Source organism: Mustelus asterias, chromosome 18 (genome assembly GCF_964213995.1).
Source record: "Mustelus asterias chromosome 18, sMusAst1.hap1.1, whole genome shotgun sequence".
NCBI lineage: Eukaryota > Metazoa > Chordata > Chondrichthyes > Carcharhiniformes > Triakidae > Mustelus > Mustelus asterias.
Genome location: NC_135818.1, coordinates 24,051,557 through 24,077,062, shown reverse-complemented (window position 1 = coordinate 24,077,062; position 25,506 = coordinate 24,051,557). Strand labels below are relative to the sequence as shown.

Sequence of the window (25,506 nt, the reverse complement as noted above, 5' to 3'; positions counted from 1 at the left end):
CTAGATCGTTAATATATAAAGAGAACAGCTGTGGCCCCAACACTGAACCCTGCGGGACACCACTTGTCACCGGTTGCCATTCTGAGAAAGAACCTTTTATCCCAACTCTCTGCCTTCTGTCTGACAGCCAATCGTCAATCCATGTTAGTACCTTGCCTCGAATACCATGGGCCCTTATTTTACTCAGCAGTCTCCCGTGAGGCACCTTGTCAAAGGCCTTTTGGAAGTCAAGATAGATAACATCCATTGGCTCTCCTTGGTCTAACCTATTTGTTATCTCTTCAAAGAACTCTAACAGGTTTGTCAGGCACGACCTCCCCTTACTAAATCCATGCTGACTTGTCCTAATCCGACCCTGCACTTCCAAGAATTTAGAAATCTCATCCTTAACGATGGATTCTAGAATTTTGCCCACAACTGAGGTTAGGCTAATTGGCCTATAATTTTCCATCTTTTTTCTTGTTCCCTTCTTGAACAGTGGGGTTACAACAGCGATTTTCCAATCCTCTGGGACTTTCCCTGACTCCAGTGACTTTTGAAAGATCATAACTAACGCCTCCACTATTTCTTCAGCTATCTCCTTTAGAACTCTAGGATGTAGCCCATCTGAGCCCGGAGATTTATCAATTTTCAGACCTTTTAGTTTCTCTAGCACTTTCTCCTTTGTGATGGCAACCATATTCAACTCTGCCCCCTGACTTTCCTGAATTGTTGGGATATTACTCATGTCTTCTACTGTGAAGACTGACGCAAAGTACTTATTAAGTTCCTCAGCTATTTCCTTGTCTCCCATCACTAGATTACCAGCGTCATTTTGGAGCGGCCCAATGTCTACTTTTGCCTCCCGTTTGTTTTTAATGTATTTAAAGAAACTTTTACTATCATTCCTAATGTTACTGGCTAGCCTACCTTCATATTTGATCCTCTCCTTCCTTATTTCTCTCTTTGTTATCCTCTGTTTGTTTTTATAGCCTTCCCAATCTTGACTTCCCACTACTCTTTGCCACATTATAGGCTCTCTCTTTTGCCTTGATGCATTCCCTGACTTCCTTTGTCAGCCATGGCTGCCTAATCCCCCCTCTGATAACCTTTCTTTTGTTTGGGATGAACCTCTGCACTGTGTCCTCAATTACTCCCAGAAACTCCTGCCATTGCTGTTCTACTGTCTTTCCCACTAGGCTCTGCTTCCAGTCGATTTTTGTCAGTTCCTCCCTCATGCGCCTGTAATTACCTTTATTTAACTGTAGAACCTTCACATCTGATTCTGCCTTCCTTCTTTCAAATTGCAGACTGAATTCTACGCAATTGCAGTGGTACTGATAACTACCTGCAATCTTTGTCTTCACAAGCCCAAAGGCACTCCCCCCTACCCCGCCAGACTTAATGGTCTCCATGTCTGTGGACTAAATGGAAGTGGAACATTGACTAAACTGGGATTCAACACAGTTTCGTCTGATGTTACTTTCCAGAAAATGTAAGATGCTGATACCAGGAGAAAGCATTCCATCCACCAAGCAAAACAGCCCTATTCAAATACAACTAAAATCCTAAATTTTTCACCCTTCTTCTTCTGTCACCCTTTGCTCAGCATTTTTCATAGTTACATAAACAAAATGTGTGTGGCTGCAAATGGGGACCAACATTCTGTTGTGCATCCAGCAAATTGTCTATGTCAAAAGCTTCACGAAACAGCACTGCAATATACTACTTGCAAGTCTAACCTACTGCAAATTAAACTTACTTGCATGTTGAAGACTTCATTGTAGCAGTGTGAATACCTGAGGTACCAGGAGATGTTAAAAGTCAGCGAGGAATCACACGTGTTCCCATTAAGAACTAGATGTAAGAACAACGAAAGAATGAGAAACAATGTGATCAGCAACATACTGTATTTCTAGTCATTTTTACAATAGGTTTCAGGCTCTGAGGAAGCAGAGATCCACAGAGATCATATGTCATTAGTCCTTTCAGTGAGACAATAGAAACACTAATGTACTCAGCACATTTTACCTGTGCACTCCAGAACCAATAAAACTCAGCAGCCAATACTCATTTGGTTTATAAATGATCAATATAAAAATGCAGTGGGTCACCTCATCAAACCTAACCACTAAACAAGTATTGAATTATACTGTGGGCTGATGTTGGGAGAAATATTATTAACTAAACCCACAGAGAGAGAAGTACAAGTTTAAAGAGTTGGCAGGCGAATAGCTGAAGATGTCTCCAAGTAACCCTTAATATTGTCTCTCTCTCTGGTGGAGAAAGCTGCTCTCTGCCTTTGCAAAGGATTTGCAATGTATGAGCAAGGAGCAAGGGTGTAACCATATTATTCTGAATTCAACTGCACTTCAACATTAAGATTGATTAGATCACCAATCACAAGTATAGTTGTGCATGAGATCATGGATACTGCCAAAGGAAATGACACTGCAAGATATCAATCATCTCTACTGGCCCAAAAAAATATTCTCACCGGCAGTACCAATGATTCTTTAGTTATGAACAAAAGCAAATAATGTCAGAGCTTGACATAAACTACTCATTGTTAGCATCAGAAACACATCTTCACTTGATTCAAACTTCCCTCTTTTCTTCTGGGCCCACCTTCTGCTGTAATTCACTGAAGTCAAAAAGGGAGAACATTTTCTGTTTGTGATTTGCGGCAAAATCATAAACAAGTTTGCACCAAGACAAACTTTGCAAAAAGACAAACTTTGCCAAAGCATTTATAGAGTAACTGGACTGATTTCTCATTTAGCAGAATGAAGTGGATGCCGAGCTAGCAAAAGGTCAGGATATATCAGCTAGTGAGTGGCCACTTCTACATTATCTAGTTGGCAGCTTTGCAACACAGTGCATCGATAAACCTCAAGAAATTGTTCAAACAGGTGTATGATTAGGCCACAACTAGAGCTTTACATTCAGTTCTGGCCACCGCACTTCAGCAAGAATATGAAGGTCTTTGAGCAGGTGCAGAGGATATTTACCAAAATGGTTCTTGAGTTGAGGGATTTTAGTTACAATGTTAGATTGAAGAAGCTGGAATTGTTCTCCTTGAATAAAATAAATTGAGGGAAGATTTGATAGTGGTGTACAAAACCATGACGTTTTGATAATGTAGAAAAAGAAAAGCTGTTCCCATTAACTGATGGAAACACAATGACCCTGCAACCGAGATTTAAAGTTTTGGGCAAGAGATGTGGGAGGATGTGAAGAAAAACATTTTAACACAATGAATGATAATAGTCTGAAGCCTACGAGGATGACAGAAGCATTCCCGATTAACAGTTTAAAAGAAAATTGAACGAGTATTTGTGAGAAAAAAACTTTCTGGGCCATAGCGAGGGAATGGGACCGATGAGACTACTTTTCAGAGAGCTGGCATGGATTTGATGGGCTGGATAGCCTTCTTGTGTCATTCCAGCTCTATGGTGACACCTCGATCTCTAATCACTGAGGGAGATACTGAGATTCCTCCAATCTGAAACAAAGCATCACCCAAGTCATTTGAGCACAACCTAGTGGATAATTGTGGATCAGCCTTCTTAGGGAATTTAACAGCATTCAATCTATTTTGTCCCTGCATCTTGCTACTCCTTTCCATTTCACATACAACCCACGTAAAAACTAATACTTACAGTTTAAAGAAATAGTGCTGCCATTGAAAAGCGTCTTCCTGAATGTATAATTAGAATTTAGCTGAAGAAAAACAGAAAGATAAAGGTTAATTTTATGTGAACAGTGAAATCGGAGTACTGAAAGATATTTTCAACCATTAGCCCATGCCAGTATAAAAATAAATTTTGGAATATCTAACAACAATATAATTTCAGCGAAAGCAATAGGCACGTTTTGCAAATCTTGGCCATCACGAACAAAAAAAAACTGGTTTCAGCTTTGATTTTGCTTTTAGTGGTCCCTCCGGAAGTCTAACTTCCTCCAGCTCTACGATACACCACCAGCTCTTCAGCTTGCCATTCCTTTAACTCTGGCCTCATCTTGATCACCCCCGCCGCCCCCGCTCTCACTTTACCATGTGGACTGCACTGTGCATTCAGCTGCCTCAGCTCCATGTCCTGAAATTTCCTTCATTCCTCTACCTTCCCCTCCCTCTTTAAGAGACCATCTTTAAAACCATTCATACAGATCAAAGCAAATTAGACAATATGTTATTATATGCAAACAAGATGTTATACAATGTAATGTGTGATGTATTTTTGGCCACTGATTTACAGTGACTGCTGCAGTTATTTTTTCCTATTATTCTGTAACACATTGCAATGAAGAATGCATTATTGTGGTGTTATATCTAGTATCTACAGAAGGAAGGGATGGGTCATAAGTAATCCAAATGTCAAATGATTAGTCATGTAGAGGGGGATATGTTGGAGAATGGAAATAGACTTCTGAGCTGGCAGACTTGAGGTTTGCCCACTATAATGAACAATAGAAAATTGGGTCACAGATAAAATCAGAAGTGGGTTGGTCTGGGAGCCCCAAACATTAAGCAGAAATTAAGTGCAGAAAACACATATTTAAAAAAAATATTAAAGTAGTGAAAAGATTGGGGGAGACAACAATGTTTTCTTGCTTTGTCTGGGAGGCCTCCTAAGTAGTAGGCACCATAACACAATTCTTAGTTTCGCATTTCTAAAATCTGCACAGGCAAGGGTCATGACAAGAGTGCACACAGAAGCAAGACTTATCTAAAGAACATAATGCTCCCATTTTAAAACAGCACATCTCCGACTAACCATAAGCATGCCAGTAGTTTTACGATGATGTTACTATGTCTTTAAGTAATCATTTGAAGAAATAATGAACATAGATTCATCAGCCTTCTTGAAAGTTGTCAGATACACATTTTTTGGTTTCAAGGTACACATACAGATCACACTATTAATAACAGTTACTGAAGGGAGGTGACATGATAGTGATAATAATCTAGAGGCCAGGCTATTTCGCTGGGGACATGGCTTCAGATCTAATCACGGCAGCTGATGGAATTTAAGTTAAATTAATATAACTAAATTATAAAGCTAGTGTCAGTAATAGTGACCATGACATAATCAATTGTTGCAAAAAACCCATTTGTTTCACTAATCTCCTAAGGGAAGGAAATCTGCTGTCCTTACCTAGTCTGGCCTACAGCCAGCCCCCCGTAATGTTGTTGACTCTTAACTGGGATGGGCAACAAACGCTGGCCTGTTCATTGACACCCACATCCCATGAAGTAATACTTTAAAAGTTGCTAAGCTTCAATATCATACTGGAATTATACCGGGGTGTACAAACAGAAAAAATTATACAATGGGAACTTTAGGAGGAATTGATGGTGTTAAGAACAGAGAAGGGGAGGAATTTCTGAAGTGCGTTCAGGAGAACTTTCTTTTTCGTAGAAACATAGAAACTAGAAGCAGGAGTAGGCCATTCGCCCCTTCAAGCCTGCTCCGCCATTCATTTTGATCATGGCTGATCATCAAATTCAATATCCTGATCCTGCCTTCACCCTACATCCCTTGATCCCTTTAACCCCAAGAGCTATATCTAATTCCTTCTTGAAATCACACAATGTTTGGCCTCAACTACTTTCTGTGGTAGTGAATTCCACAGATTCACCACTCTCTAGGTGAAGCAATTTCTCCTTACCTCAGTTCTGAAAGCTTTACCCCTTATCCTCAAACTAGTTCTGGACTCCCCCACCATTGGGAACATGCTTTCTGAGTCTAGCCTGTCAAATTCTGTTAGAATTTTATAAGTTATGAGATCCCCTCTTGCTCTTCTAAATTCCAGTGAATATAATCCTAACTGATTTAGTCTCTCCTTGTATGACAGACCTGTCATTCCAGGAATCAGCCTGGTAAATCTTTGCTGTACTCCCCCTATAGCAAGGACATCCTTCCTCAGATAAGAGCACCAAAACTGCACACAATACTCCAGGTGTGGCCTCACCAATGCCCTACATAATTGCAGCATAACATCCCTATTCCTATAGTCAAATCCTCTCGTTATGAAGGCCAACATACCATTTGCCTCCTTTATTGCCTGCTGTACCTGCGCGCTTACTTTCAGTGACTGATGCACAATGACACCAAGGTCTTGCTGAGTATCCACCTCTCCGAATTTACACCCATTCAAATAATAATCTGTCTTCCTATTATAGCTACTGAAATGGATAATCTCACGTTTATCCACATTATACTGCATCTGGCATGCATATGCTCACTCACTCAGTCTGTCCAAATCACACTGAAGCATCTTTGCATCCTCCTGACAGCTCATCCCCACCCTTTGTATCATCTGCAAACTTGGAGAAAATGCATTCAGTTACCTCTTCCAAATCATTAATATGTAATGTGAACAGTTGGGGTCCTAGCACAGATCTCTGTGGTATCCCACTAGTCACTGCCTGCCAATCAGAAAAAGACCCATTTCTGCCAAGTCTTTGGCTTCCTGTCTGCCAACCAACTTTCTATCCAACTCAAGACACTACCTGCAATCTCATGTGCTTTAACTTTACATAGTAGTCTGCCACATGAGACATTGTCAAAATCCTTCTTAAAGTCTAAATAATCCACTTCCACCAGTTTTCCTTGGTCAGCACTACTAGTTACATCCTCGAAGAATTCCAATAGATTCGTCAAGCATGATTTCCCTTTTGTAAATTCATGCTGACTCTGTCCGATTACATCATTGCTTTCCAAATGCTGAACTATGAAATCCTTGATAATGGAGTATAGCAACTTCCCCAGTTCAGACGTTAGGCTCACTGGTCTATAGTTCCCTGTTTTCTCTCTCCCTCCCTTTTGAATAGTGGGGTTACAATATTTTCAATGTTTCTTGCCCATTGAAGAAGGCAGCATTGGTGGATCTAATCCTGGAGAATTAAGTAGTCAAGTGAAGAATGTCTGAGTTGGATATCTCAGAAATAGTGATCATAATATTGTTATGTTTGGACTAGTTACAAATATAGAAATTTAGAATAAAGATTATTAACTGGAGAAGGGTTAATTTTGGTGAACTGAACAGACTTCCAAATCATGCAAAATGTAGTCAAAACTGGCATTAAAAATGTAATGAGCAATGGGCAACCTTTAAACAGGAAACTATTTGGATAAAGGATGAAAGGGATGGCAACCATTGAGCTCCCTGGATGCTGAAGGAGTTAGATAGTAGGAGAAAAAGCAGAGGAATAATCAGCTGAATATTAAAAAAGACAGAGGAGAAATGCAAAGGAAATAAGAAGGTTGAAGAGACAGTATAAGAATAGATTGGTAGTCAACAAAAAACAAATCCAAGCATCTTCTACAGAAATATTCCAACATTAAAAAGATTGTCAGTAAAGCATTAGGGCCAATTAGGGACCAAAATGGAGATCTACTGGTTGATGCAGAAGGCATGGCTGACATTCTAAATTAGTATATTGCATTGTTGCTTACTAAGGAAGAGAACTTTTCCAAAACTATGGTAAATGAAGAGATTGCTTGGATAGGACTTAAAGTGAATATGTCACCTGGTCCAGATGGAATGCATCCTAGGTCTGCTGATGGAAGCAAGTGTGGATGGCAGAAGTGTTGGCCACAATCTAACAATCCTCCTTAGGTACAGGGATGGTACGCAAGGGCAGGAAGATTGCAGATGGGGCACTCTTATTCAGAAGAGTGAAATAAGATAAAGATGGCAATTACAGAAAGGTCAATTTAACATCAGTGTGGCAGGGGAGAGGGGGGCAGCTTTTACAAACAATAATCCAGAAGAAAACTGACAGCCATTTACATAAATAGACAAATACAGGAGAACCAGGATATATCTGGCAATTGAATTTTTTTTGATAAAGTAATAGTGGGTGAATGAATACTGTTCAGTTCATGTTGTGTAGAGAGACTTCCAAAAGGCAGCTGAACTGCCATGTATTAAACTTGTTAACAAAATTCTCACCAGGGATAATAGGGGCATACAGAACGGATGCACAATTGGCTAAGGGACAGGAAACAGAGTTGAGAGGAATGACTGTTTTTCAGGCTGAAGGAAGATTTACAGTGGAGGTTCCAAAGTTCAGTACTGGGACAGGAGTTGCTTCTGACATAAATGACTTGGACTTGTGGGTAGAGGCACAATTTTGATATTTCCAAATGTAATGAAACTTGTAAGCGTGGTAAATAGTAAAGAAGATAATAATAGACTTCAAGAGGAAAGAGACACTAGTGGAATGGGTGGACTCACGACAGATGAAATTCAATGCAGAAAAGTTTGAAGTAATACATTTTGCGAGAGAAAAATGAGGGAGGACGATAATATTAACTGGTAAAATTTAAAGGGGCGCAAGAAAAGATACTTTTGAAGGTTGTGATACAGATTAACAAAGCAGTTAATAAAGCATGTCGGATACTGAGCTTTATGAACAGAAGGCCAACTACGCAAAAGTCAGGACATTATGCTAAATCTATACAGCAATAGTTTGGTCCTGATGGGAAAATGTCCAATTTGGGACACCACACTTCAGGAAGGCCATGAAGGTTTAGAATGTGAGGGTTTAGGCTCAGGGCCGTGTGGTTCAGGCTGCAGCATGGTTGCCTTTGATCCAGAATGTGCCAGGTTAGGCCCTGGTCTGTAGAAGACTCTCTATCGAGAAATCGTCCCTTGGAGAATGGCAGAAAATAAGTGTAACACATGACAATATGGTTACCCTCTGGTGTTGGGAGTCTGAACTACATGACCAAATAGGAAATAAGGTTTGGCCTTGGAGTTGGAGCTTCCTGTCAGAAGCAAAGTATTTTGAGAGATGCATGCCTGTCAGTAGGATAATGAAGGTCTGGATCGGCAACAGAGTCCCTAGATCAAATTTTGAGATGATCTGTTAAATGCCAATGAGATATGGTCAGACTTTTGATAGGCTTCAGAAAATAGGTAGTCATTCCATGGAAAAATAGATCATAGATTTTAAGATTGCATAAAGGATGGATAAAATTCAATTTGGGAATCCCTGAATCAGTGCTGGTATTTAAATTTCTGGATAATGGACATGCTCCTGGTTATAACCTATTCTTGGTTCTTGAAGTGAAAGACCCTGTTGGATCATATGTCTGTTGCCTTGAAAGAAAATACTGGGGAAACAGTCAGTCATTTACTTTAGCCTTCATGGAACAAATGGAGTATTCCACGATGATACAAAGATTACTAGACTTCAAAATAATCTAGATATTGCACACAAGCATCATTACAACACAAGAGTCAAATACAGGCAGAATGAGGATGAAAGCACCTTTAACAGATCTGGCTATTACTAAAATTCTAACAGTAATAATAGGTGAATGAATCGCAGAAATACCCAAGGAACAGTTGCAGGTGCTTCAGCTGTTTCTTGAAGTATCATTAGGTTCATTAGGTGGTGGACTACCCAAAGTGCAGGAAGCTTGATCTTCAAAATATCACACAATGCAGAGAATTCTGAGAAAGGTGATGAAGATAATCATCTTTCTCTTATATACCAGAACTTGCAGCTTTATAAGTTGCAGTTCAAATTGGACAGCCAAGTCACAGAATGGTGTTGTTAGGTGAATTGCCTTGAAATCTGTGGCAAATTTTCGTTGGCCACATTCATACACAACGTACTGGTGTCAATCCACTCTGATCTGGATGACCACAATCGCACGCTGGGCAGTCCTTGAAATTCCATTTGTGGAGAAGGTGGGATGCATGAAGAGCGTGGACCCTTTTGAGTGTAGACCACACTTATAGGGAGTTCCAATCCAGTGGCTCTACTATCAGATCACTCACCATATCTTCATTGGCAATATTAGTGTCAACCCAGAGGTTGTACCATTTATCCTTTTTGTTAAAATCTGCATGGCTCAAAGCATTCACAAAGCTCCAGAAAGGTGTGCTAGATTTAAGCTATATATTCGGTAGGTTATGAAGGTCTTCATGGATTGACAGTGCTGGGCTGGCTTCAATGCGATCAAACCCTTCAGCATTTTTGCTTTCCGGCACCCAGGAGGAGGTAGCATATTAGACCCGAGAGCCATTGTACAGGTGTTGTTTTCAGTATACCACTGGTGATCTACATTGACGTTTTGAGGTCCAAGTATTTTGTCTAGCTGCTCTCTGCCCTCACGGGGAGCAGGATTCTGCTAAAGAGTACACAAAGTTAGCAATACGAAGAATGATTACACTGGATTCCCAGCTGGATCATGTTTACTTTCGTCTTGGCATTTTCTGTGACCCTTTGCCGCAAAAGGAGACCCGGAGTTCACCGTCAACCAGTCAGTTGCTGAGGTGGAAAACAGTACTGTGCTCTTAGTTGGGTTTTGGCAGAAGTGCCAGTAGATGAAATATTGCTCCATCACCGTTAAGTCCAAGGACAAGGTACTGCTGAGGTTGGTTCTGTGGTGGGAGACATATCATTCACAAAGATATTGAAGTGATTTGAACCTTGAGGAAGTTCACTATTCAGGAGCTTGTTTAGTCTCCAAGTGAAACCCTGTATCTTCAATTGGGAATGACAACTTTCACATGGTCTACACGATTTTTAAGTAAGGTAATCATTCTGATGTATGTCATTCAACCAATACTCAGCCTGTAGTATATGGAGAACTCTTTTGCATTTCCCAATTAAATGTGGAAGCCAAGTCCTGAGCAAAATGCAATTCTCTAGAACTACCAAATACTATGATGCTGATATTCTCATGCGCCAAGTGATTAAATCCAAACAAATTATATCGGTCAGGAGTTTTAGTCATGTGATTAATACATTAGTCATGCACTTGCTTAACTGTGCATGGTAGTGCTTACACTTCAACAGTGTGAGGATCAGACCGGTTAAAATGTTATCTTGGTTAAGTAATGAACTTAAGGAACATAACAGTAATACATGCTTGAGGTTTGGGGAAGACAATTGAACTCATTACATTACATTCCATGTAATATAGCTGGAATAAGCCATTTTATAAGTACTGATGTGGTCCATTGTGAGATACTTTTGCTCTTGAGTAAAGCTTCCATGAAAAAGGTACAAATTAAACTTGACAGGGAGCATGATAAAGCAATTATTTTTGGAACGTCAGTGGAACTGCAGTGGTTCTAGTCTGGACATTGAAGAATTGAGAGACCATATTAGAAAGGTATTAATAACTTCAGGTAATAAGAATCAGAAGGAAGAAATAAAGCAAATTGTCTTCAATTATAGACAATTTTCTCAACCTACTTGTCAGAGTTAAAGATCCTGCTAAAAGATGCAGGTGTGGCTTATGGGGTTAACAGAAGACATTAGTGAAAATTTTGAAATCTACAAAAAAAAAATCAAAAGGATGCAAGTCAAAGTGATCAAACTATACATTCACTGCTCCCTCTTTTCCAACCTCTCTCCTTCACCCCCTTTTTCACTCTTTCCCATCCCTTCTACCTTCTGCACTCTCTCGTTTCCTTCTCTATGAACGGTATGTTTTGTCTATACAGCGCGCAAGAAACAATACTTTTCACTGTACGTTAATACATGTGACAATAGTAAATCAAATCAAACCCTTGTCTCTCACCCTCCGCCCACCCCCTATTCTTATTCCTCTCCCTCACTTCCTTCCCTCCTTCTCCCTCTGTCACCTATGCCAAATCATTAACCTCTTGTCTGCGCAGGTTTATCTGCTGACATACCTCCGTGACAGGAAGACGCCATTTGGATACCTCGGCAGCGATACAAACCCGGATAACACCAAGTAAGACTAGATAGAACCAAGGTCTGCTTCCTTCTCCTGGGCCCAACATCATTCTCATTCCCAGTCCAGCAGCCGCCATCTCCGAGTGCCACAACGCGTCACTTCCGTCTCCGGCTTGGTACAGTTCAGACCTCCCAGCACCCAGATGGTATCCGCCCAGCCCTGGGACCTCCAACCACCAGGTGGCACTCGCCCGGCCCTAGTACCACCCGCCACCAGGTGGCGTCCGCCCGGCCCCGGGACCTCTCAGGTGGCTCCCGCCCGGCCCCGGGACCTCCAACCACTAGGTGGCTCCCCTCGGCACCAAGATCTCCAACGACCAGGTGGCTCCCGCCCGGCTCCGGGACCTCCAGCCACCAGGTGGCTCCCGCCCGGCTCCGGGACCTCCAGCCACCAGGTGGCTCCCGCCCGGCTCCGGGACCTCCAACCACCAGGTGGCTCCCGCCCGGCTCCGGGACCTCCAGCCACCAGGTGGCTCCAGCCCGGCTCCTGGACTTGATTCCAATGTTGCTGAATTTGTTTTGATCCTTATACCCTGTTCCTCTTCATTCCACCTTCACATCATTCTCTGACTCTAATCACTCTCACTCCGGTTAGCCCTCCTTTCATGCCTTCCCCTGACTCCCTGCCCCTCTCAGCTGACATGGGCAATGTTCAAATGTTTTCCTGACAGTCTAAGTTTACATGTAAAGAATTGATTAAGCCATGAAACATAGTTCAGCCATATGTCGTCAGTAGCTTCAAATAAAATCGTTTACTTGCCAGTTTACTTTTCTGTGTTTGCGTTTGAGTCTGGCTAATGTCTGGGTCAAAGTGTGGCTCGGTGACATTCTTTGTTTTACAATGTTCCTGACATGAACCCTTGAAATAAAGATGCTATATAAATATAAGTTTGTCTTGCTGATTCACATCTTTAACAGGTCAGCCAGTTGTAATATAAATTTGCTTCCTGTAATTTGCAAGATTCCAAATGAGGTTTTCATATGAACTTGAAACATTAACTATGTGTGTGTGGTTTGTGTCTCCACAGATGCTGCTAGAAGTGCTGAGATTATTCAACGTTTTCTGTTTTTATTTCAGATTTCCAGCATCCACAGTATTTTGCTTTTATTTCAGCCCAATTCCTGGGGGAAAATGCCTTTTCTTCTGACCAAAAGTGCCCCTATTTTGACACCAAGTAATGAGTAGATGATGTGGGAAATGAAACTAGTCATATTGTACCAATATAAAATGTGAATTTGAAATCAAGACCAAAGTGCATCGCTGGGGTTGAGTCAAGGGAGCTGCATTATGCCATTGTCTGTGCTGGATCTAATCTGAGAATGTTTGATGTCTGAAGTGGAAAATATCCTGTAATTGTGATATCCCCTGCTTTAAGCACAACATTCCCTTTGTTAAAAAAAGCTGATACATGGAAACATAAAAGAATTCAAGCTCTATATCCACTATCTATCTCAGCTTCAACTCATAATTGCTCATCACTCATTGTCTACAGCGTAAATTATGTTTCTGTTCTGAAATTGCAGCCAGCTTTATTCAGCCTACAATTCCCAGCAATCCCTTCTGTGACGGGTCAAGGAAGTCAAAGGCAACAGAGGAGAGGCCTGTGAGCAGTTGGCAGAACATCTAAAATATAAGTCACCTCGTAAAGAGGCCAGCTGTTCAAGTACTCTGTTCAATGCTGACAGTCCAGCAACACACAAGGGAGGCTGAAGCACGGAACTGAAGTAAGATGGAATCCAGTATTGAAAATGCTGAGGAGGCCAGGTACAGTTAAAGCGTATGCAACTTACATATAAACAGACTGACCATGGGCCAATTATCACGACTGGCTGTTACTTATTCACTTTGCTTTCTAAGTGATATCTATTTTTAACTATCTATCTACCTTTATAGCTACAGTTCTATATATAAAAATGTCAATCTAGGACACTAACAAAAACTGGAAAACAAAACACTTCTCAAAAAACTGACAAGTCAGAGGATTCTCATGCAGCATGTGGCAGGGAAAATAAGTTGCACAAAGTCATTGAAATAGAAATTTCTGTCCTGATTTCTTATGTATTTTATTAAAGAACAGAGAAAACGGAAGTTGCCTACCCTCCCTAATAATCAAAATAGGCAACAGTTGGTATGTCTTCGGCAAACCTTTTAACTTTATTACTTTGATGATGGAAACAACTTATTATCAGATAATCAAGTATGAAGACTTAAAATATTTTACTTATAAAAATTGTTAATTTCAAGCAGAATACTCCCGAGTGGAAAGAGGTCTTCTAGTGTAAAACTACATAGTAGGTGGACCACTCCACAGATTAGATAAATTGAGGAGAGAACCTACAAATTATGGAATATCTGAATACACATGGAACAGTGACAGGTGGGAGAGCTGTAAGTGAAAAGGGAGTAGGTAAGAGGTATGTAGAGGCAGTTGTGTGGATGAGCTCCATAATAACGTGAAAAAATTAATGAAGCAGAATTGTTCCAACCTCGCCCTCCAAAGAGTCAGTAAGTAGCACACCTGCAACCATTTAACATTTGATTGGGTGTTAATTGGTGAAGGGCAAGGCACCTTCCCTTATGAGGAGGTCCCTCTACCGCGGTTACCTTCGTGGCCGGGTGTCCCTGGAGAGGGAGCATGTGGAGTCCAGGGGAACCTTTGAGGCTTCTGTGCCCGTTGAGCCCCACAGGGGCTGACGTGTTTTATTGACCATCTTAATCACATTTTGATTTGATGTAGTTTCTATTACACTTTGTTTTTGTTTGCTTCGGACGGTTCCCCCCCCCCTCTTTTTTTAAGGGGCTGTCCTTTTCCTTAGTCCCTCAGTTTATTTGATCTAGTTTATTTGTTTTGCCAAAAAGATGCCTATGAGGAATTGCTGGCTTTGTGAGCTGCTGGCAGATGGATGGCCCGAGCAGCGCCAGGTTCAAGTGGTGCTCACTGCTGGGTTTACAGTCAGTCCCTGAAGAAGAGACATTGAGAGAACCTGGATCAAAGATACCTCCTGGAAGTTTATCTTCCTTTGAACAAGTAGTTTAAATCCTTTTTGCTAATCTTTTATATTTATCTCAAACTGACCTACTGTTAAAAGTAAAAGCAAAATTCTGCCAGTGCTACAAATCTAAAATAAAAACAGAACCTTATACTTGGCAGATCTGGCAGCATCTGTGGAGAGACAAAGGAGTTGAGGCTTCAGATTGAATATGACTTCTTCAGAAGCGTAGAAATGTGTTGGATTTTAAGCTGCTGAAAGGCATATAAAGGGTTGTGGGCGGGGGGCGGGCGGTGGAAAGAATGATATTGTCTGAGAAGGGTAGAGGGTCAGAGAACTGAAATGTCAAAGATGTAATGGAAGAAAAGGCAAAGGGAGTGGTAATGGTTACAGTAAAGAGGCAAAGTATTTGTCAAGAGTGAGTATACATACCAGAATAATGAACAGCTCTGTCCAAAAGCAAAAATGTGAAAACCAAGATTTTAACCGGAACATGGCAAAAAAACAAGAGTGTGAGCAAGATGTGAATTAAAATGCAAACAACCAGAAACTCGGGATCACATTTGCAGACTGAACAGAGGTGTTCCATAAAGCGGTCACCCAATCGGCAATGCAGAGGAGACCACATTTAAAAGTATTTTGAATGTAGAAGCAGTAACAAGAATAAATTCTATTTTTCCACCCCAATAGTGCACTTGCTGAAGCAGTTGAGAGCAACAAGTTCAAGACCTCTGGGGACATTGCGTTCTACAGGTACATCTCTTTCATTGGAGGCTATCAGTTCATTAATCCCATCTTGCATTCTTTACATTTACTGTCCATCCCAATCTAACATTTATGCTCAGAAAGGTGAAAGTTGTTCATAATCGCAATGGAACTAGAAAAACTGTCAAGCTTTTACCTTAGAACCTCTCTAGATCAACATGATCAACTTCTCTTGCAAGTGAACCTCATGTGTTCAACTAACCTCTTACTGCCCAATGTCTAGGTTAACATTCACAGGATTTAGGGATCTTGACAAAAAACTGTTACTCTATATGCCAATGCTAAATATTGCATATTTCACCACGTTTGAACAACACTATTGAGATGAGGAATAACTGAACCCAACTAATTGATTTATTTTATCTACAATAAATAAATAAACAATATACAGCTTTGACAATGAGATGAGCCAATTTCCTATATAACGTAAGTATGGAAAAATAATTAAGATACCATCTTACCATCATTTTTATAGATGATGTGCTTAGGTCTCTGGAGCGGGGCTTGAATTTAATTCTGACCTAACTGAGAGCTCGCCTGTTGACTCACACTCATAGGGTGGAATCATCTCAGAAATTGGCAATGTCCAATTTCGATCTGGGAACACGGCGTTTAGTCCACTGATGGGTCACTTGGTGAAAACTATTTGTAGGCATGAGTTCCATGCCGTATCACATGGCTGCCACACCCAGGAAACATTCAGCATCCAAGTTTACTCACACCCCTCTCAACGCATGCTGGACGCAGTGGAGACCTGCTATCATGTACTGTACCCCCTTTCAAGCAGGTATACCGTTTTGGATACTGTTGAGGATAGCCTGTCAGGGGAAGATACCAGCAGCAGCCAGGCCTGTGGCACCACACCTATTTTGCTGTAGAGCAGGACCGGGCAAAGAGCAAGGGAGCAGTAGTAATAGGGGACTCATTCGTTAGAGGCACAGATAGGCGTTTCTGTGGCCGTGATTGAGACTCCAGGATGGTGTGTTGCCTCCCTGGTGCCAGGGTCAAGGACATCTTTGAGTGGTTGCAGTACATTCTTAAGGGGGAGGGTGAGCATCCAGAAGTCGTTGTACATATTGGTACCAACGACATAGATAGGAAAAGGGATGAGGTCCTGAAGTGTAAATATAGAGACTTGGGCAGAAGACCTCGAAGTTAGTAATTTCGAGGACTACGACCAGTGCCATGTGCTAGTGAGAGTAGGAAGATTTTGCAGATGAATGCATGGCTTGAGAGCTGGTGCAGGGGGCAAGGATTTAGGTTTTTGGATCATTGGGATCTCTTCTGGGGAAGGCCTGACCTATTCAAGAGGGAAGGGTTACACCTGAACTGGAGGGTTACTAATACCCTGGCGGGGAGATTTGCTAGAGCCACTCGGGAGGGTTTAAACTAGTTTGGCAGGGAGGTGGGACCCAAAGCAATAGGGAGACAGAAGAGAAGGTTGAGGACAGCACAGAAGTTAAAGAGAGCACATTAAATAGTAAAGGCAGTGTCAGTAATCCTACTGCTAGACAGATCAGGCAAAAGCAAGCAGAGAGCAAGGGAAGTCCAGATTAAACTGCATTTATTTCAATGCAAGAGGCCTGACGGGCAAGGCAGATGAACTCAGGGCATGGATGGGTACGTGGGACTGGGATATTATAGCAATTACTGAAACATAGCTAAGGGAAGGACAGGACTGGCAACTGAATGTTCCAGGGTACAGATGCTATAGGAAAGATAGAACAGGAGGTAAGCGAGGAGGGGGAGTTGCAGTTTTGATTAAGGAAAACATCACGGCAGTACTGAGAGGGGATATATCCGACGGTTCGCCCACTGTGCCTATATGGGTTGAACTGAGAAATAAGAAGGGGGAAATCACTTTGAAAGGATTGTGCTATAGGCCCCCAAACAGTCGGCGGGAAATTGAAGAGCAAATATGTAAAGAGATTACAGATAGCTCCAAGAAAAATAGGGTGGTAATTATAGGGGATTTTAACTTTCCTAACATTGACTGGGACAGCCATAGTATTGGAGGCTTGGATGGAGAGAAATTTGTTGAGTGTATTCAGGAGGAATTTCTCATTCAGTATGTGGATGGCCTGACTAAAGAGGGGGCAAAACTTGACCTCCTCTTGGGAAATAAGAAAGGGCAGGTGACAGAAGTGTTAGTGAGGGATCACTTTGGGACCAGTGACCATAATTCTATTAGTTTTAAGATAGCTATGGAGAATAATAGGTCTGGCCCAAAAGTTAAAATTCTAAATTGGGGCAAGGCCAATTTTGATGGTATCAGGCAGGAACTTTCAACAGTTAATTGGGGGAGTCTGTGGGAAGGCAAAGGGATGTCTGGTAAGTGGGAAGCTTTCAAAAGAGTGTTAACCAGAGCTCAGGGTAAGCACATTCTTCTCAGAGAGAAGGGCAAGGCTGGTAGAAGTAGGGAACCCTGGATGACTCGGGATATTGAGGCCTGGTCAAGGAGAAGAAGGAGGAGGGATGTCTTGTTGAAGTTGTACAAGACATTGGTAAAGCCACATTTGGAATACTGTGTACAGTTCTAGTTACCCTATTATAGAAAGAATATTATTAAACTAGAAAGAGTGCAGAAAAAATTTACTAGGATGCTACTGGGACTTGATGATTTGAGTTATAAGGAGATGCTGGATAGATTGGGACTTGTTTCTCTGGAGCGCAGGAGGCTTAGAGGTGATCTTATAGAGATCTATAAAATAATGAGGGGCATAGATCAGCTAGATAGTCAATATCTTTTCCCAAAGGTAGGGGATTCTAAAACTATAGGGCATAGGTTTAAGGTGAGAGGGGAGAGATACAAAAGGGTCCAAGAGGGGCAATATTTTCACACAGAGGATGGTGAGTGTCTGGAACAAGCTGCCAGAGGTAGTAGTAGAGGCGGGTACAGTTTTGGCTTTTAAAAAGCGTTTAGACAGATATATGGGTAAGGTGGGTATAGACGTATATGGGCCAAATGCAAACAATTGGGACTAGCTTAGTGGTTAAAAAAAGAGGCGGCATGGACAAGTTGGGCCGAAGGGCCTGTTTCCATGCTGTAAACCTCGATGACTCTATGACCCAGGAAACATTCAGCACCCAAGTTTACTCTCACCCCTTCAATGCATGCTGGACACAGTGGAGGACTGCTATCATGTACTGTACCCCCTCTCTGGGCAAAGACCTGCAATCAAGGTGACATCCAGCATGGGAGGCTCTGGCAGCGGAGACCAGTGCCAGTGTCCTGGAGAAGAGGACAGTCATCCAGCACCTCAAGAGGATGAATAAACTCCTCCATTCTGCCAGGGTAAGTTACTCTTTTCATCACTCACAAACTCGCAGACCCATCACACATCTACAGGGATCTCACTTGATGCCAGCTCAAGGGACATCATTAACTCCCCCACACACAGCTTCATCTCCCCTGCAAGTCGTATCCTCATCACCTCTGTGGTCCCATTCACACATGCCGGGCATCCTTATCAATTGAACTGGCATATGTCCTGCTTAGACTCCCTTCCTCTATCTTCATAGAGTCATAAAATCCTACAGTGCAGAAGGAGGCCATTCGGCCCATTGAATCTGCACTGACCACAATCTCACCCAGGCCAATCTCCCCATGCATTTACCCTAGCTAGTCTCCCTGACACTAAGGGGCAATTTAGCATGGCCAATCCGCTAAACCGCACATCTTTGGACTGTGGGAGAAAACCGGAGCGCCCAGAGGAACTCCGCGCAGACTCAGGGAGAATGTGCAAACTCCACATTGACAGTGACCCAAGCCTGGAATCGAACCCAGGTCTCTGGCGCTGTGAGGCCACTGTGCCACCGTACCGCCTGTGTAGGGCTAGCTGGCACACAAGAGGATGAGATCCCAAACGGGTGGAGAGATGCCAGAATTGAAGGTCTACACAGACTTTGAGGGGAGAACCATTCAGATGAGGGAGTGAACTGTTCCTATGCTGATGGTGAGGTCGGCAGTGCTCTACCAAGTGAGGACCCAGCACTGCAACATCCATCTGCTGTGAGTAATGTCTCCTGCTTCCCAAGTCCTTGCCATTCACCAATGATCTCTCCTTTCTTTAGAAGGCACATCGTAAAGCTGTTGAAGGGGTCCAGGGGCCAGGTGCTTGACTCCAGTTTCGACAGTAGCACGGACCTGAATTCACAGAGCCTGAAATAGAAGAATCATCACAGTGCTCAGCCAGATCCTTCAGAGACTGAACTAGCTGGGACTTAGTCCTAGAGTAGCCTTAGGATCATAACCTGGTGAGCACATCGCTCTGTCTAATCTACAGCACAGTAAGAGTTTTAACAACACCAGGTTAAAGTCCAACAGGTTTATTTGGTAGCAAATACCATTAGCTTTCGGAGCGCTGCTCCTTCGTCAGATGGAGTGGAAATGGGAAGTGGAAATGACATTTCCGCTCCATCTGACGAAGGAGCAGCGCTCCGAAAGCTAATGGTGTTTGCTACCAAATAAACCTGTTGGACTTTAACCTGGTGTTGTTAAAACTCTTACTGTGTTCACCCCAGTCCAGCGCCGGCATCTCCACATCATAATCTACAGCAGGCAGAGACAGGGGCATCCATAGGTGCTGGCACTTGGAGGATTGCTGGAGGCCAGAAATCAGCTGATCCAGAGTAAGATGATGAGCCTCTGGACTCAGTCATGTCTCAGTTGCTGGAGTTCCAAATGCAAGATAGGAAAAATCAGAGGGTGTCTGCTGCATTCCTCAGATTGCAAAGGAGTTGGTCCACCTTTAGACTGAGGTGGTTGTGTCAACAGGCCAACACACTGAGGTCAACATTTGTAGTGTGGTGGCCGCCGTAGAGACCTTCTGTCCTGCGCCACTGCAGGGGCTGCATTCCATGTCAGAGGCTGTTGTGGGCATCCACCAGTTTCAGTCCTGGGTGGTGGAATGGTGGGCTCCTTGAGCTCACTGCAGCTGTCCCTCTCCCTCAGGGAGGCAGCCAGGGGCCCTCAGGCAATCACAGGGAGGAGGATCATCTGGGGCAGATCCCGGTGCTATTTAATCAGGTGACTTTGGGACTGTCCCACTCATTTAAATCCCCTCTTCCTGGAAGCATTTCCTGGAACTTCTCCAGCTCCATAGGCTGAGAAGAGTGGCACTGCCACACAACAGGACCCTGAAAGCAGGGCGGGACTCCCCAGGTCACAGCCCTCCAGAGATACCAAGGTAACTGTGATACCAAGATATCACGTGTAACAGGGCTTCGAAGTCAGTAGGCTGCCTCCACCTCTATTGTGGATGTTGGGGATGCACCAAGACGTAGCAGCAGGATAAGGAAGGTTAAGAAGTTGTAATTGCACAGCTTGGTGTTCCCTGCACCTGCCGCACAGTCTGTTTTAACCCTTATACGGTGGACAAAGAATTGCGAGTAGACTTCTTGTTAGCACTGTAATATTTATTCACACACACAATTGATATTAATCACCCACACAATCAATACTGTTATCTTACAGAATACGAAAGTTCAAGTTCAAAACTAGACTCTGACTTAACTTTTGCGTGACTAGCAAGTACCCAGGCAGATATTGGCCTTTTTCTGCGTGTTGGTCTCCGTCGTCCTCTATGTGGTCTGGTTCTAGTCTTCCTTCGTTCTTTGGTGTGGTGGCTCTCCTCGCGCTGGTCGTTGCTGGTGATGCTCACCATTGTTGTTGTTCGTTCGTTGGGGAGAGACACAGAGAGATTCTTCTGTTGTGCAGCACTTTTATTCCTCATTGGTTTCGTACCCTTTTGGGTGGTCTCTTGATTATTGCCAATCAATCGATCGGGTCCTGATCACCTTGATCGATAAGGTCCAATCAGATGCTGCCACACCAATCTCTGGGTGTGTACCCAACGGCCATGCCTGTAAGTGCTGGAGGCACGTATCCCTCCCAAATAAAGGTTAAGGTCCCCCCCCCTTTGTCTGGTAAACAAGTATTTTTGACCAGAGAGTGTCCATTGTATTTAGGATGCCTATTGTGTATTCAAAAGTCTGCAGCTGCAGCCTGTTTATCTTTGTGCAGTTTCTTTTAAGGCTGCAGCCTGTCTGTTTCTGTACTTGGCCAATTATCCCAGTGTGCTCTTGTAAATTGCCATCTTAAGTGGTCCATTTGGCCACTTTGGAATGAATGTTAATCACTTTGACATTACATTCACTTCTGTAAATAAACTCCCACTAATTTCACCCTTTCTATGGCTCCTTGTAATGATGAGCTGTGTTCCTGTCAGTCTGAAGTGGTGACCAAAAACGAGTTGCAGCATAAACCTTGTATCTTGTCTCTGTTGCACTTTGTGGCTTCTGCATAGATGTCATCAGCCATGTCCTCAGTGGATAGTCCTTATTCCTGAGGAGCCAACCCTGAAGCCTCTGTGGATCCTGAAAAATGTCAGGGATCTGAGAGCGGCTAAGAATGTAGGAGTCATCCACACTCTCTGGGAATCAAACACACACCAATAGAATGCGTTTGGTATGGTCACAGACCATCTGAGCATTCAGCAACTGGAAGCCATAGCGGCTCATATAGTTGACAGCTTGATGCCATGGAGGCATGCCATCTGAGTGCCATGTGAGTTGATGGTATGCTGCACCTGTGAAAAACTAGCGATCTGCGCAAATCCCATTGCCCTTGCTTCCTGGCTTGCCTGATTCTGGTTGAAATGCACAAAGTTGTGTGCCCTCGTGAAGATTGCACCCTGACCTCCTGGATGCACTAGTGTGCGGAGGCTTATGAAATCCCACAGAGGTCATTTGTGGTGCCCTGGAAGGACCCACTGACGTAAATATTGATTGCCACAGTAACTTTCAGCAATACTGGCAGTGGATGCCCTCCAAGACCCCGTGGCACCAAATTCTTCAGAAGTTAGCGGATGTGACCAACCAGTTCCCTGGACATGGCTAGTCTTTGGCGATACTGGTTCTGAGACATCTGCAGGTATGTCAAGCACCATCTGTAGACCTTGGGCCTAGCGAAGTGCCTATAAGGAATGGCTCTCTGGGGTTCATGCTCTGCATGCAAAGCAGGCCTTGCCACCCCGTCCTGTTGATGATTCTGCTCCTACCTTAGGCAAGCCAAATGCCACTGTTGACGTCGCCTTCTTTCCTGCTGCCTATCTGCACGAGGAAACACCGAGAGATCACCAGGCTCCATGAACCATGTGTCTTCTTTACTATAGTGTCAAAGGGAGAGACTTGACAGTTAGCATTTGTCTACTAAGGACCACTCTTTGTCCATTCATCATCTGCAGCTGCCCATTGACTTTGTGTCCTGGCCACAATGTTGATGCCCAGTCCTTAGTTTGCATGCTGATTGGACAAGATCCCACACTACCCCTGCCTACACCACATAACCGAGTAGCAACAGCTTTGGCCACTCTGCTGCATCCTGAGCTTTCATCTCAGGCAAAGGTAGCGTGCTGTTCGGAGGGTCCGTGCCAACTTGATGGGCTGAATGACCTCCTATGCATCGTAGCGATTCTATTTTCCTGGTCTGCTGTGATTTTCAAATTCACCTAGCATTCTGACCTCCTTGTCTAAGCTTGCCTTTGAAGAATAGTAACCTGAGCAAGATGTGGAACCCCTGCAATTGTCAGTGCCTTTCAGAAAAAAGGAACAACAGGTTGGAAACAAAGCTTGTTTGACTAGTGTTGAATCTTAGATATACGTAGGTGGCTCTGTTGTTGCTGTCAGTGCATTATACCCTTCTAAGATTACCATGAAGAGTTGAGACAACTTCTCCCAACTCGGTTATGCTTGTGGCAGGAGTTGAATATGTGATTATCACGATGGAAGGTTGACATTTCTGCATAAATTCATAGTTCTTATATCTTGTATGAAACTGTTGTTTTCCCACTCCTCCAGACGTCAGAAGAAGTTGCTACCAGGAAATTCTCCATATCGTGCCTTGTTGGACACGTTGGAACTGTCAGCGGGTGGAGCCACATTGCAGCTTCTTAATGAAGAAAATAAGGTTAGCATTACCTAGACAAGGATTCTGATTTAATCTCTGAATGGTCATAGTAGTCCCATGATGATACAAGGTTATTAGTCACAGTGATGCAGGTATTTTAAACACAGAATAGCAAGTTTATTTCAAAATGTCGCAATGGCTGGGGTGTGTTATATACAGGACATTAGTGGGGTTGCAATATTTTACAAGATATCACAGAGATTGGTGATGGCAGCTTCCATCCCGTGAGAAGATGCTGTGCTGTGGTGATCACATCTGTTTTAGCCATTGCCTGGAGTAGTTCAGGAGCCCCACTTTGGCATGGTACTTTCTGCTGCATGTGCTGCAGAGAAATACAGTGGGTTGAGAAGATGCATGATACGTTAGCTTTTGCTCACTCTGTGTTCTTCTCAGCCAGCTTAGCTTTTCATTTCTGCTCTCTTCCAATGCCTTTCCATACAGTCAGCCTCCAGAGGTCACAGCCATCAATGGCGACTGTTTCCCAGTTGTCATTATCATTGACTCCCATCTTCATATCCCATTTGCAGGTATCCTCGTAGCTGAGGTATGGACATCCTGTAGGCCGTGAACCAGTGGCTATTTCACTGTATAGAAGGTCTTTGAGTATGCAGCCACCATTCATCTGGTGAACGTGACCAAGCCAGCACAGACATTGTTGGCTTAGTAATGAGTATATGCTGGTGAAATTAACAGTAAGAAGTCTCACAACACCAGGTTAAAGTCCAACAGGTTTATTTGGTAGCACAAGCCACAAGCTTTCGGAGCACTGCCCCTTCATCAGGTGAGTGGGAGTTGTGTTCACAAACAGGACATATATAGACACAAAACCAATTTACAAGTTAATGGTTGGAATGCGAGTCTTTACAGGTAATCAAGTCTTAAAGGTACAGGCAATGTGAGTGGAGAGAGGGTTAAGCACAGGTTAAAGAGATGTGTATTGTCTCCAGCCAGGACAATTAGTGAGATTTTGCAAGCACAGGCAAGTCGTGGGGGTTACAGATAGTGTGACATGAACCCAAGATCCTGGTTGAGGCTGTCCTCATGTGTGCGGAACTTGGCTATCAGCTTCTCTTCAGTGATTCTGCGTTGTCGTGCGTCATGAAGGCCGCCTTGGAGAACGTTTACCCGAAGATCAGAGGCTGAATGCCCGTGACTGCTGAAGTGTTCCCCAACAGGAAGAGAACACTCTTGCCTGGTGATTGTCGAGCGGTGTTCATTCATCCGTTGTCGTAGCGTCTGCATGGTCTCCCCAATGTACCATGCCTCGGGACATCCTTTCCTGCAGCGTATCAGGTAGACAACGTTGGCCGAGTTGCAAGTGTACCTGGTGGATGGTATTCTCACATGAAATGATGGCATCCATATTGATCCGGCATGTCGTGCAGAGGTTGCTGTGGCAGGGTTGTGTGGTGTCTTGGTCACTGTTCTCCTGAAGGCTGGGTAGTTTGCTGCGGTCAATGGTCTATTTGAGGTTGTGCGGTTGTTTGAAGGCAAGAAGTGGGGGTGTGGGAATGGCCTTGGCGAGAAGTTCGTCTTCATCGATGACACGTTGAAGGCTCCGGAGAAGATGTCGTAGCTTCTCTGCACGGGGAAGTACTGGACGATGAAGGGTACTCTGTCCGTCATGTCCCGTGTTTGTCTTCTGAGGCAGTCGGTGCGGTTTTTCTCTGTGATACGTCGGAACTGTCGATCGATGAGTGGAGCGCCATATCATGTTCTTATGAGGGCATCTTTCAGCGTCTGGAGGTGTCTGTTGCAATCCTCCTCATTTGAGCAAATCCTGTGTATACGGAGGGCTTTCTGTAGGGGATGGCTTCTTTAACGTGTTTAGGGTGGAAGCTGGAGAAGTGGAGCAGTACAGTGAAGTGCTGAGGTGACCGTCCTTGATGGAGATGCGTGTGTCCAAGAATGCAAAAGATTCCGGAGAGTAGTCCATGGTGAGTCTGATGGTGGGATGGAACTTGTTGATGTCATCATATCGTTGTTTCAGTGATTGTTTGCCATGACTCCAAAGGAAGAAAATGTCATCGATGTATCTAGTGTATAGCGCCGGTTGAAGGTTCTGTGC

General features: G+C 43.4%; 2 protein-coding genes across 5 annotated transcripts in view; one reads left to right on the top strand and one right to left on the bottom strand.

Moving 5' to 3' along the window:
* The window catches only part of LOC144507013 (transmembrane protein 87A-like), a 77,761-nt gene extending 65,936 nt beyond the window's left edge, over positions 1-11,825 (bottom strand). For 3 of the 4 annotated variants that reach the window (XM_078233548.1, XM_078233550.1, XM_078233552.1), the window contains exons 1-3: positions 11,650-11,825; positions 3,642-3,702; positions 1,742-1,836 (exon numbers count right to left, since the gene is read on the bottom strand). In XM_078233548.1, the coding sequence (XP_078089674.1) occupies positions 1,742-1,836; positions 3,642-3,702; positions 11,650-11,790 (297 nt within the window). In that variant the 5' untranslated portion in view covers positions 11,791-11,825. The remainder of the gene's footprint in view (positions 1-1,741; positions 1,837-3,641; positions 3,703-11,649) is intronic. The other variant, XM_078233551.1, reaches the window with a different exon arrangement.
* A 1,412-nt stretch (positions 11,826-13,237) lies between these two features.
* LOC144507012 (neutral alpha-glucosidase C-like) overlaps positions 13,238-25,506 on the top strand; it is a 116,137-nt gene continuing 103,868 nt past the window's right edge. Inside the window, exons 1-3 of the mRNA XM_078233547.1 lie at positions 13,238-13,478; positions 15,395-15,457; positions 23,330-23,438. Coding sequence (XP_078089673.1) covers positions 13,444-13,478; positions 15,395-15,457; positions 23,330-23,438 — 207 coding nt within the window. The 5' untranslated portion in view covers positions 13,238-13,443. The remainder of the gene's footprint in view (positions 13,479-15,394; positions 15,458-23,329; positions 23,439-25,506) is intronic.